General features: G+C 38.0%; 1 protein-coding gene across 3 annotated transcripts in view; it reads right to left on the reverse strand.

The window, feature by feature from the left end:
- The window catches only part of ROBO1 (roundabout guidance receptor 1), a 292,886-nt gene that overhangs the window by 20,739 nt on the left and 259,022 nt on the right, over positions 1 to 13,125 (reverse strand). For all 3 annotated transcript variants that reach the window (XM_053969867.1, XM_053969868.1, XM_053969866.1), the window contains 4 exons: positions 11,061 to 11,103; positions 7,316 to 7,470; positions 3,635 to 3,970; positions 1,064 to 1,171 (listed from right to left, as the gene is read on the reverse strand). In XM_053969867.1, the coding sequence (XP_053825842.1) occupies positions 1,064 to 1,171; positions 3,635 to 3,970; positions 7,316 to 7,470; positions 11,061 to 11,103 (642 nt within the window). The remainder of the gene's footprint in view (positions 1 to 1,063; positions 1,172 to 3,634; positions 3,971 to 7,315; positions 7,471 to 11,060; positions 11,104 to 13,125) is intronic.

The raw sequence follows: 13,125 nt of genomic DNA on the forward strand, positions 1-13,125 counted from the left end.
ATCGGTCAAGACAAAGCACAGGTTGGGATTAAGGCAACTGTACTCGCAAAGAAAACAGCAGAACAGAATGGGAAAAGTCTGCATCTTGATTAGTAGATGTGAAGTTCAGGACACTCATGACTGTGGCCATAACTCACCCTGAAATTGGTTTGATATAAATAAACACAGGCTAACTACCACACTTAGAGTAAAGCCCCAAACTAAGCCTATGTGTAGTTTCTGGTTTAGCTCATATGCCTCTACCAGAAATCAAACCTGGAAGTGAAAAGCTTATACTACAATGATAAAACATAACTTTCAAATTAAAACATCTTCTGTGGTCCCGAAGTACAGAGTGCACAAAAAGCTGTTTTGTTTCAAGATTTTTACAAAGGACTTTTAGATTGTTCGTACGGGAGATGCCAATGAGAAACAAAATTTAATTATCTACCATCTATATCTAAATGATGTACAAAAATAATTATGTTAATAATTACAAAAATAATCACATATAGTGACTGAAACATATAAAAATTTTATGTATGCCTGAATTTTTTTTTTACTCAATGAAATACATGGGTTTAATTTACAAAAATTAAAAACTTCTTAAAGCAGAGTTCTGTTGGGTATCACTCAACTGCTGTTTATCTTGAGCTGGTTCAGGAATTGGGTAAGTAGACCCAAGAGATGAAAAAAAAAATCACTAAAGTACAAGGAAGGTAACACATAAATTAAAATCCTTTTTTTTTTTTTTGTGACATTTGGAAAGAAATTGTTATGACTTGCCCATCTGGAAAACACAACATTACCCAGTACACCATCAGCATTAGGAAATCCAACCGCTATTCGAGTTTATGACTTCCACAATTTCAGAAAATCAGTTACTTAACTGACATTTAGATGGCACTATGCAATCCTGAGGATGCAACAGAAATACAGGCACCTATTGGGACAGTTTTTATGCTGTTCAACATCTACTGTCTGTGGATTCCTCCCCATCACTCCTTCTCTAAGCCCAGTAAATATTGCTACAGCATGCAGGCACCACAAAGCCTAAGGCTTGGAAAGCACTGCAGGTACTCACCAGATGTACTACTGCCTCTGTCTGAGCTGTTGTAGGATCCACCTGTATTCTGGTCATATGACTGGTTGTAGGGAATAGTTGGAGCAATGTTGTCATTTACTCGGTAATCTGCAAGTTTAATGGTATGGTTAATGCTGTCCTTCAGGAACACATCTACTTTTTATATACTTGCTTTATAACATAAAGTGAGATCTCCTTTAAGTAGTGAACTAGAAACAAATTCATTTTGTGAAGGAAAATCATCCTGCACTCATGTTTTATTTTTATCTTGCCTCTTATTGTAGGCTTAGGGGAAAACATGAGAATTTAGTAGCTGCACAGCTAAAATGCAGTAAAATGGAATGCTGTGCACAGGGTTTTCAGCCTCTGCAACCATCAATTAATCTATCTATTTGGTTACCTATCTGTCACCTGTATGAGCATTTTGCATACAAATACTGTCACCTTGACTGATTTTCCATGGTCTCTACCTAATTTATGCATGCAGGGCAACCAATGGACTGCAGTAACTACTTTTGGTATTTCAAAGGTGACACATCCACGTAGGAGTCAGCTCTGTATGACAAGGGCTGAATGATCTGCTGAAGCAACAATGCTGCTTTCAACTGAATTTGGCTTCCAACAGAAGAAGTCTTTGTTTCAGGTCTGCTGGCTCCAAGTATATTTTTATTTACACTGAATCATGAAGGTTCTACAGGCAGGGCCTTTTTTGCTAATAGCTGTTACCATAACTTTGCTCCCCACTTCCAAAGCACTTGGTATGCACTTATTACTTTTAAATCTAGATCTGGCAATCAGATCTGTAAAACTTAATCAGAAGTAAAATATTCATCTGGTAGAACAATACCCTTGTGCTAAAAAGCAATTACAATTTACAGAGAACAGAAAAGAGGTAGGTTACTCTTCATACAGCAAATAAAACTGCGTCATAAACAGAACCAGTGGACATAAAGTAGTGACAATGAAGCACAGCATGTAACTCATCAAAATAGTTACTTCCCATCACAAAAGCTACAGGTATAATCAGCAGCAAGACGGCTTTGACTTAGGAAATGAGAAAACCAAGATCAGAATATCGACTCATAAAATAGCAAATCAAAACAAAAATAAACAAAACTAAGAATTCAGTTCCCATCTGCTGCAGAAATGTTTGTGATAATGTAAGCATGGGAAAAAGAGCAACATGATAAATTTCACACTAGAGCGTATTCTGTAATAGTTTCTCAGCCTAGTCGCATTCCACAGACCACGCTGAAGCCCTACATACCGCATATGTTTACACAGAGGATAAACAGTAAATCAGCACTCTGAAATATGTATATATGACTGTCAGCAGACAATGCTTTAAGGGGGCCTTTCCACACTACAGTATGCTAGAGAATACGCAGCTGTAATATACACAATTTGAAAGATGCAGTATCTTCCAGCACATAAAAACCAAACATGTTTTAATTCCCAAAGAGGTACGTAATACACAGTTCATGAAAGAGAACAATTACAAAAAATACAGCTTTCACCCTCTAGTAAGGAGCCAAAACCCTTGAATTTTCTTTTGGCATGTTTATGTCAAGGGAAGGTGTGACATTTTATATTGCCCTTTGAACTCCTCTGTGAGTAGATGGGTCCAGTAGAGAAATCAATATTCCTGTAATGAAATGTCTCTTTTTACTGGATCACTTATCACTATGTGATCACTTGAATTACAACAATCCATGCAAAAGTTCCAAGTTAGAATGGGTCCAACTCCTAGGGATACTGTTTTGCAAATCAGGTTATTAAAAGAGGTTGCATGGTAGCCTGGAGGACTAGAAAGAAGAAATCACATACCTATTTCTTCCAGCTCCCACACAGTATATTAAAGAAACATGCCTTCAAGGCCTCAAAAGCACATTCTGATGTTTCCTCTTAGCACTGAAATCAATTTATTTTTAGCTTCTGGATCCACAGACTTCAGTCAGGGTAATACAGAAATTTAGTTTCTAAAATTGTGTGTGGTAGCATTGCCTCTCAATATGAGAATTGAAGGCTTGCTAGGAACAAGTCTAAAATGAATTGGATCACTCCATTTGTGCCCCCAGTGTACAACACAATACAATTTTACAGAGTTTGATATGCAAAATTTCATTCGTTTACATGAGCATGTAGATTTAATGAGTCTCCATCCACGACTGGGAAGAGTGGGTTGACCTATTTAAAATTTAAGGTAGAGTATAATGTGACTACCATGCATCTGGCTTATGAATAAAATATCTGGCCTCTGTCTTAACCGATCCCTTAACTACTATTAAATTTAAATTAATCTCATATCCATAGGAAATGTATTTTATTTAACTCTTTTCTAAAGATACAGCTTGTTATTTTTCACAATAAATTCAATATCAGAAAGGTTATCGTGGTGCTAATTAACTTTCTGACACTGCAAATGGTGTATTTCTGAATCTAAAGAGGCAGAAGTCTAAAAGCACCGCAGAAGCCTGTAATTGCTGAACCTGAAAGCTTTAGACTCCCAGAACCAGAAGGTCAAAACTCCTCTGATGCCTAAAGAGGAGAAACAAGCTAAAAGCTCTTCACCTTTGTTTAATTTGTTTTGCTCCATAATGTTGTACTGTATGGGTGGAACCTCTTGCTTTTGCTGAACAGAGGGTTTCCAGTGTTTCTCATTCGAGTCCCCGCTGCCATTGTTAACATTATTGCTGATATTGGACTGGATGAGCTGAGTGGTGGCATAAGGAGTGGGCTGCCCAGGCTGGCTGACAAATCTTCCGTCCTTTAGATTTGGACTATTGAAGGTTTTCATCTCATTGATTTTGTTGCTGAGGTCCACGTCCCCATATACAGTTGACTCAGGCAACATCAGGTTTGTCTGCTTGTTGTCCAGCTGATTGTTGTAATTTGCTATACAATCGGCTAACCACAGAGGAGAGAAAAGAGAAAAGGTCATTCTGTTCGCTCACACCAGACTTTCCATGAAACCCCCTCTAACATTTCCTCACTGCACAACTACCTGGCTTGAATCCATGTAGCAGACACACTGAGACAGAGATACTGCCATTAACAATATAATTTACAGAATATTATTTACCTTATACACTACTGCTCCAAAAGTAGGGTTCGCTGTTCTGATTCATTGTAAATTCAGACCTGCTGAATTACATCCACAATGACTTACCTTGCTGGGCTTTTCCATAGTGGCCATAAAAACATTCATGATTTTAGACATTATTCTCATAGCAATATAGATATTCAATTAGCAATTGTGATTAAAGTCACTTGCATTGCAAAGGAAATTCAACCAAAACTTAACAGCAGGAGTAACTAAATAAGAACTTCAACTCATGTCACCTCAACAGTATCTAGACACTCTTGTATTTGTGGTAAGAAATAGACATACAACAGCTTTCATAAAACAGACTTAGAAATGATTACATATAAGAGAATTAAAGAAAAACAGTACAATGCAAAAGGTAACTCAGTACCCAGTAGCAAGTCTTTATTTGATCATCGTTTGCTTGTACAATCTTATATTTTAATTTGAAACAAAAAAGGCAGAAAAGCAATCTGGAATTTTTGCTGATTTTCAGTTGCTTTGGATATTGCAAAATACGCAATAGCACAGTAATACATTGTCCTGTATGCTAAAGATATATCGTATAGACAGCATGAATCCATTCTTCTGACATTTACTGCATCCTGAGACCACACTTATTGCAGACAGTAAATTGACATGTGCTATGCTCTGGCCACTGCATGAAACAGTGTCCCTGCCTTGCCATGTTCTCTTGCCACTGTGTGACACATCCAGTGTCTTCTCTCCACATCCAGTCCACTGGGAGAATACTGAATGAAGTAAAGTAGTCTGTGGGTCAGCAGTTAGAAGGCTTAGTGGACCTAGAATTCAATGATCCTTAAGCAAAAATTCTCATTTTCCAGTTGATTAATGCATCAGTAATTACATAACACTCACCAGGAATATATTTTTCCTCTTTTAAAAGAAGTGGTATTTATGCTAATGAATTTGATTCAAAACCCGAAGTCCATTACCTGTGTCCACAATGAGTTTACTGGAGAGGATGGCAAGTGAAACTACATACAGAATTCAAGATTTTACCATTACTCTTAATGAAACAACTAGCAAACATAGAGGATTTTCAATTCCAAAAACATTCCCTAACACATACATAATTTTAGAGATATATTACTCAAGAAAGGGGAATAAAATAATGCTTGTGTAAGAAAATCACCGATCCACATTTTCAGTGACTAAGGAACAATATCAGAACATGCCACATAGAACTTATCACTGCACATTTCATGCCCCCCAGCCTGTGGGTTTTTTTGAAGGCTTTACTGTTTGATATATTTTTCCTTCTTATGTGAGGTGTCTTTTACTGCCTCTGTTATTTATCGCTTCACAGTCTTCAACTTTTTGATTTCTAGACTTTAAATGTTTTCATTTCTCTCACCTACTGCATACTAGTCTTTCCTCCTTTCCAAGTCTATTGTATTATACTAGGCAATAATATATGCAGTATATTCTTCACTCCTGATACGATACCTCAGACTTTGCTACAATATCCTTGGAGAGTCATTTAGAACTTATGTTTTTACCTCCTTTCATTTGCAGCTACATCTGATTTGTGTGTGAGGCAATATAATCAATACAGTATATGCAGTAGGTACATTTTTTTACATAGACACATTATAATTCCTCATAGCAAGTACTTAAAACTGGTTTACCTATATATAACAGAAGATTTATCTAGTTAGAGTTTTTATGGCATCTACTTTTGGAACAATCGCTTCCCGTTCTGTAGACTTGGAAGACAGTGCTATACTTAAAAGCAATTAAAAATGCAACTACTTTGCATATTCACAGCTACTGAGGGGATATCCATCACTGCTGCTTTAGAGCATAAACCAGCCCATAATGACAGAATTAAGAAAATTTGGCAGAATTTCCAGGAAAGAAGAGACCACTCTGAGCACATTGTCTGACCCGCAAGCTCCGTAGTTCTAATTGAAAGGAAGGAAACATTTTGTGACAGAACCAAGCTTAATATGAAAGCTAAAACGAGGGAGAATCCACTGCAGTTCAATATAAGATGTTATAAATAGGTTGCAACCATAAAAAACATGCCTTCTCTTCCTTTTCTGAATTCGTTATTTACTAGAATTGCTATGTAACTGTGGCTATTGCCACAGTGAACTATCCCTGAATCACAAACCTTTTTATACAGGTACTGGTGGACGTGATATCCTCAGCCAGACTGAGAGACAAGCCTCTAATGCCAAATTCTCTCACCTTGCTCTGAAGCAGCTGGCACTGGTCACTGTCAGACAGCATTACTGCAGGAGATGAATTGCCATTACTGCCACTCATGAATTACCAGCCATTTGAGCTGGTTTCACATTAATTACAGGAGGTAATGCTGCTTGGCACTTATGCGACTTCACACACTCCCCTCTGGATTGCTGGGACATGCTACTAGCAAAAACCAGCAAAACTTGTAGTAGAAACGCCTTATTTCGTTCCTCATCAGTAACACAAAGTTAAACCAAAGGGAACCTAAGGTCTGTTTAAAACAAAATGTGCAACAATTAGCACTCTGAGATGTACTTCCTCAAAAGTGTTCCATAGAACTCATGAGGTTTTCTTCCAGAGCTCTCTGAGTCCTGCTCAAGCTCCCAGGAACTACCATTTAACCTAACATTTTGTAATTGCTTTAAGTGTGTGAAGTTAACTTCTTTATTCATACACCCTAAATAGAACACCAGCTATCCAATTTTGTTCAGAATGGCACTCAAAGTTCTGAGTGTGCCAAAACAGACTGACTGTTGCAAGCACTTTAGCAATGTTTTATTTCTTGCTTCCCATCACATCCAAACCAGAAGGAAAACCACATTAGCATCATTTTGGTCTTTCTCCTTCTCCATCCAAGCAACAAGGATGTACAGAACAACCCAAAAAATTACCTTATCTGCTCTAATCAGAAGCCAAAATGTATTAGCTCAGTGTGAGCTTTGGCAGCATTTAATTTTGCAGGGGCTCCTTAAGCCTGCTACAAGTATCCAAAGAGGACCCAGAAAGGGTCCAAAAAGGGACCAAAAGCACAATCATGACATAGAGGAGACACTATATTAAGCCTAAAAGCATTGGAAATGAAAACCCAAAGAAATCTGTACACTCTCTCAGGTATTAGAAGCACGTAGTCTGTAAAGAAGATTCCTTAGCAAGGTAGAAGCATATCTAACCTGGTCGACTGTACGTTGTGAGGTTGCTATCACTGTTGCCATTGCCAGAGGTGCAGCAGTTGATGGAGCAGTCATTGTGATTGTTCCCTGTGTTAGGCCAAGTATCTGCTAACCACGGCTGAGTGGCCGGTTCACTGATGTTTAGGAGTCCAGGCCTTTAAAAACAAAGCTTGGTCATTTCAAAAATTAAACAAAAGCATTTTCACGTTGCAGTGACATTCTTCCCAAACAGTGAGATATTACAAAATAATACCATGTACCAAAAGGCTTGAGTACTGAAAAACTCAGCTTGATTCAATTATTTAGCATTTTCAAGTCTCTTGTCTAACCTGTTCCTTGCTAAATCACTCAGGAGTGAGTAGTCAAGGGCAGCATCAGTTCATTTTGCTGGACTATGCTATTATGTTGGTGTGCAACATTTATCTGTCACTTTGGTTTTCATTTTTTAATTTTTTTTTTCTCTTAGGAGGTTGCACTTTTATTTTTCTGCCACTTCACCCTTTCTTAAAGAAAGCAAGGTAAAAAAGAGGAAATTAGCAAGTCAAATAAACAAAAAATTCACACATGGAAGCAGAATGGAAATGCATAAGTAAGAACTAAATTTAAATGTGAATATTCCCAAATTCTTGGTTACTTATGGAACAAGTTCTCCTCACCATCAGATAGCACTACTGTGGTGCATCAAAGGGAACAGCAGATAACAGATAACTCTGTGGCTTGGGAGCATTTGGATCTCATGCTGAGTGAGTGACACACACTTGGTCATGAGAAAGCCACTCAGCTCCTAAGAGAGTTTGAGGTACTTGGGAATACTGACCATCTGAAAAATATCCAGATATGAATGCTGCATGCTAGCTGCATTTGGAATAAAGTGTATTCCTGTCATCAGCATTCCTACTTTCCAAGTTGCTGAGTTTTTGTGGTGAGTGTGAAAGTCTCTCTGATTAATGTTTTGCAGAATCTTTGGTGGCTCTTGAGTTTTCATGCTAACAATGCAGTAGGGCATGTTACAGTCCCACACAATTTAAAATTGCCTTTGATAACTAAGGTGCTTTTAAAAAATAGATAATTTTAGCTACTGTCACATACACAAATATGAACACAGTCCCCTTCTCTTGGGATTTAACAGGCAACTTTGCATTTGAAATAGTGAAGAAACTATTTTCCATAATATTAGATGTGATGATCTTCAAAAATAAAATATGCTAATCCTCTTAAACTGCAAGTTGAAAATACAAGCTGCATGCAGTTATTTGTGGGGGATAGAGTCTGTCAGTGCTGCAGGCTTAAGTCATAGACTTAGAATGACATTTAAAAGATCTATACATATATGTGTATATATATATTTCTGTACTGCATATGTCATCTGACAATTTAACATAGGAGGTGATGAGGCTTGACTTGCTGTCAGGCTTACAAACCAGCCAATATGCATCCAGTAAAGAAGTATTTTTTTTTTTTAATCTGAAATAAATATGCAGCTGTGTAGGCTTGTGAGCAGGCCAGCTGATTTGAAATTCCCTGCTTTTTTCCCTACACTCTGCTCTTAAAATGAACTTACACCTCAAGGCATTTAGAGGAGACAAAACATCTCAGCATGTTTCAGCACTTTAAAGATCTGTGTATTGGTTTGTTGCACAGAGAATTAAAGATCCTTTGTTTCTGAAATTTACTTTGCATTCACACCTGCTGTCATGTAAGAAATGTGGTGTGATGTATATCATCAGATGACAATTCTACTAATTGGAGACATTTAGGTGGAACTGCAGACAAGAGATGCTTGCATTACAGATCCATAACCTGATGATGATTTGAGATCATAATTTCCAAAGATCTTTAACCTTTTCAGCAAATTTATTTACTCCCTGAATTACTGGAGGGGTTTGAGGCAGGGGTGGACAGAGCCAAGTGGCTGTGTGGGTGCTAGCTGGAGTCAACCCAGCACAATTACCATTACTCAGATCCTGTCTAGAAAAGGGATTGCCACAGAAATGGGTTTTTTTCAGCATCACACAAGTGGGGATTATGTTGAAATACATCACTGTGACATTTTGAAATCTGAAAAATGCTTTAACATGCTCACATAACTGCACTTGGCAAAAATGCTAAACCTTTCCAAAACACTGCAAATATAATGTAAGGAAGTGAAAACTTTAGGTTTGGATATCAGAAGATGGTTACATATGCAAAAGTAACATTTTTTTTTTTTTTTACATTGCAGAACTATGTTTCATATTCTACAAAATAAGTTAGATCACACATGCTGTCAATGCTATATATGCAAATGAACAAAACCAGCACAGATGTTTGCACCTTGAATCAATTACATTGTTAGATTCTGGCACTGCTGCTGAACACTAGGACAGTAAAATTGAAGTTGATTCTCTAGAAGTACCAAAGCTACTGTGCAAGTAATGTAGACACTGGTGGGTTCATTTCTGTTCTCCATGTGAGAGTGCTTCATCTAGCGTGTGCTAAGGGAAGAGTGAGAAAGCAGTGGCACAAAGAACACAAAGGATGTTAGCTAGTATCTTTATGAACAACTCCCAGGAAAAGAGAGGGTTCATCCCTCTTCTCTCCTATTTTCTCACTCTCCTGTTGTAAGGGCAGCAACCCAGTGATTTACAGATTTTTCCATTCAAAAATCACATGGTAACTGTTCTAGAGGCTTCCCTCCATGCTCCTGTGGCCATGAGAGCACAGCAGCACACAGTGCTGGGCAGAGATATCTGCAATTCCTCATAATATGCCAGGTCCAGCTGCAGCAGGAGCTGAATAGCCTCACCTCTGAACAGCACTCAGGTAGACTGAGAATGATTTATTCTGTGCCTAATCTTCACAATTACCAAATTTTTGCATGGTCTTGCAAATTAGGAATCACAAGATGCCACTTATGAACAGGAATTGTTACAGGACTTTGTTGCCCAGCTGGTCTCTGAGATTTTAGCATTATTTCAGCATCATGCCAAATCTTTGAATGTGACCTAGTGAAAAAATGGTGTGCTACTAAAGCACCACTGCTCTGACCTGCCTTTTTGCTAAAACCATTATTTTTCTTCCTGAAGAAAACTTCACCCCTACAGAGGAAATGTAAATTGCTGCTTTCTCCATGGCCATTCATTAAGTAATAACGTAAACCTAGTGAACATGCCTTAGTTAAATCCTCAGTCTGAAATGGACCTGGTTCTCAGAGTGGGTGGTTGTAAATTTACAATCTGCTTCCCTCTCCTTCAGTGCCCCATCTATTTTAAGCAATGCTTTAACTATTTTGCATTCACAGAATGATTTTTTCTTAAAATGTCACCTTATAGGCCATTTATGCCTTCAACAATTTTTACCAATATACATTTTCTTTCTTTGTAGTGTTTGTGAAGCAGCTATAGTTCTTGATCTTCATAAAGGCCACGACTTAATTACTTTTACTCCCTTAATCAGGTGGTAAGCCAGGTTTTATTTTGAAGTTAAAGCACTCCCTCTGCTGCTCATTTTTTGAGATGCAGTTTTTACAGGTTAACAAAGCTGAAAATATTTCAAATAATGTTTTGGAAGTCAACCTAAAAATTCAAACCATACCCTTCTCCTAGACAGAAAATATATGGCCAACATGTATACATTAATATAATGAACTAAAACTTATCTATGCAAGTGATTATTCTGCCATCACTAAGAAGGATAACTGAACTCCTGGAATCCTTAAATATATTGGCACACAATTTATACCTATAAGAATAAAGCACATAATTACCTGCCTCCACTGCTTACGGCCTCTCCTCCTCTCTGATATGTTACTGAAATAGTTAAAGATAAAAAGAAGGAAAAAAATTTAAAAATTGTACAAGACTCCTTCAATAACAGTATTTACTTCGCCTTTGTTTCATTTTAGCTAAGATAATTGTGCTTTGTTTATACATTAATTCTGAGTCTCATTCTGCAAGCTACTGCTTCAAATCCAAGATTAGACATAATACTTGTGTTGCTTGATAACTGCTAGTCCTAGCCCCAACAGGGTTTTATATTTCAGTTCTGTTCTGAACACACACACACACACATGTATCACTTAAGAAAGCAGGAAGCCATACATCAGGTTGAACTTATTCTTAACATAACTCTGCTGACTTCAGTGGAGTTACTCTGTGGAAGAATTTAGGTCATATATTTATTTCATGAATGGCTGGAGGTTAAAGCTTTGCTCTACCTTATTATTTTGGCAAGATTAAAGAGGTATCATGATTCTATAACAGACCTTACTTCCAATGTAAATAATGGCTCATTACAGCTGAAGCTACTGCAAAAACAAATGCTCTTTCTGAATGTTACTGCAATACACTTAGGGAACAAGCACACTCTAGAAATCAACAGAAGCTGCACATTTTTTAACATTTTACAACTGGATTTATAAATTATACTAAAAAATCTAAAAATTCAAATATATAAATCTTGGTTAAAAAAACAGTCTGGCAGAAAGAACACTTTCTAAATTAGAAGGAACACTTTTTCTAGCATTTCAAAAGTATTCTCCATGAACGAAGTGGATATCCACGTGCATTTGTTTGTTGGTGTGGATTGCATAGCCTTCACAGGAAGCAATTATGTCTGAGAAATTAGTTTTTAGGATGCAAACATCCAAGAAGAAACAGTGCTATAAATTTTGCAGATTGACATTGGGTTTGGCAAAGGGTTAAGGAGACTGCCTTCCTGCAGATGCTGATGGATTCTATACTTTCCAGCTAGGAATGTGCTGAAAACAAGCAGCCAAATTCTGCTCTTTAGAAGAACTCCAAACTGGGAGTCTGCAAGAGAGAGATAAATGCTGGCAGTGATTACAATAACAGGATTAAAATATAGGATGCATTCCTACAGGTAAGTCTTTTACTGTAGGTAATGCTAAAGAGGGGAGCCAGGTTCCATTTAAAGTCAAAGCATGACTGAGATTCTGGATTGAAAAACAAGGATTTTTTCTTTTAAGTGTTTTACATGTTTTATGTTTTTCCCAATTGCTTCTTTAAAAATCTCAAGGTTATTTATTTTCCAGCTCTGACACATCTTAAGAAACCTTGATATTTTCTTTTAATGTTAAGAACCCATTGGAGAGAATAGATGTTGGCTTCCAACCTCTGCAGAATTTCAGTGGCGTGCTACAACGGAGATTACAACAGAAGCCCTCTGTTTAGCCAATTAAAGTAACAGCAAAATAATAAAGAGTTTGAATTATTTTCCAGTGAGGCACTCAAAGGCCTACAGAAACATTGAGGGCCACTCTGGCTCATGCTGAACAGGAAGCAGAACGTAACAGGCTGAATTCTGAGAGCAGGCACCCTCCAGTTTGATCAACAGCACGAGGGTCAGACCAACCCAGCCCAGCCCGGTTTGCGGGGATGAGTGCAGGCACACAGGGTTGGCTTCCTCTGTGGTCCAGCCTGAAGGATGTCATTCAGCTGCTGCACAGAGGCCACATTAGCACAGTGCTGGTTAGCACAGTGCTGATTAGGAGCTAACATTCCCTGGGAAACTGAGTGTGCAGAGCCGGGGTGGGTGGGTGGGTGGGTTTTACCCTGCCTGGATACACACAACCTGCAAGTCTCACAGGTCTCTTGTGAAAATGGAGGATTTTGAACAAAGGAAGAAGAAACAACCTGTCTGCTCACTCAGGCTGTAGCTAAAAGAAAAGCAGAATACTGATGGGTACAGAATGTGTTGGATTTTATCTGCTGCAGAGGATGAGCTGCTCAGCTGCCAGACTGTAAGACCCGCTGAAGGTTTACAGGATGGAAAGGCTCTCATGGGCTTTGGTGGGCCATGGTTCAGATTAT

Source organism: Vidua macroura, chromosome 2 (assembly GCF_024509145.1).
Source record: "Vidua macroura isolate BioBank_ID:100142 chromosome 2, ASM2450914v1, whole genome shotgun sequence".
Classification (NCBI taxonomy): domain Eukaryota; kingdom Metazoa; phylum Chordata; class Aves; order Passeriformes; family Viduidae; genus Vidua; species Vidua macroura.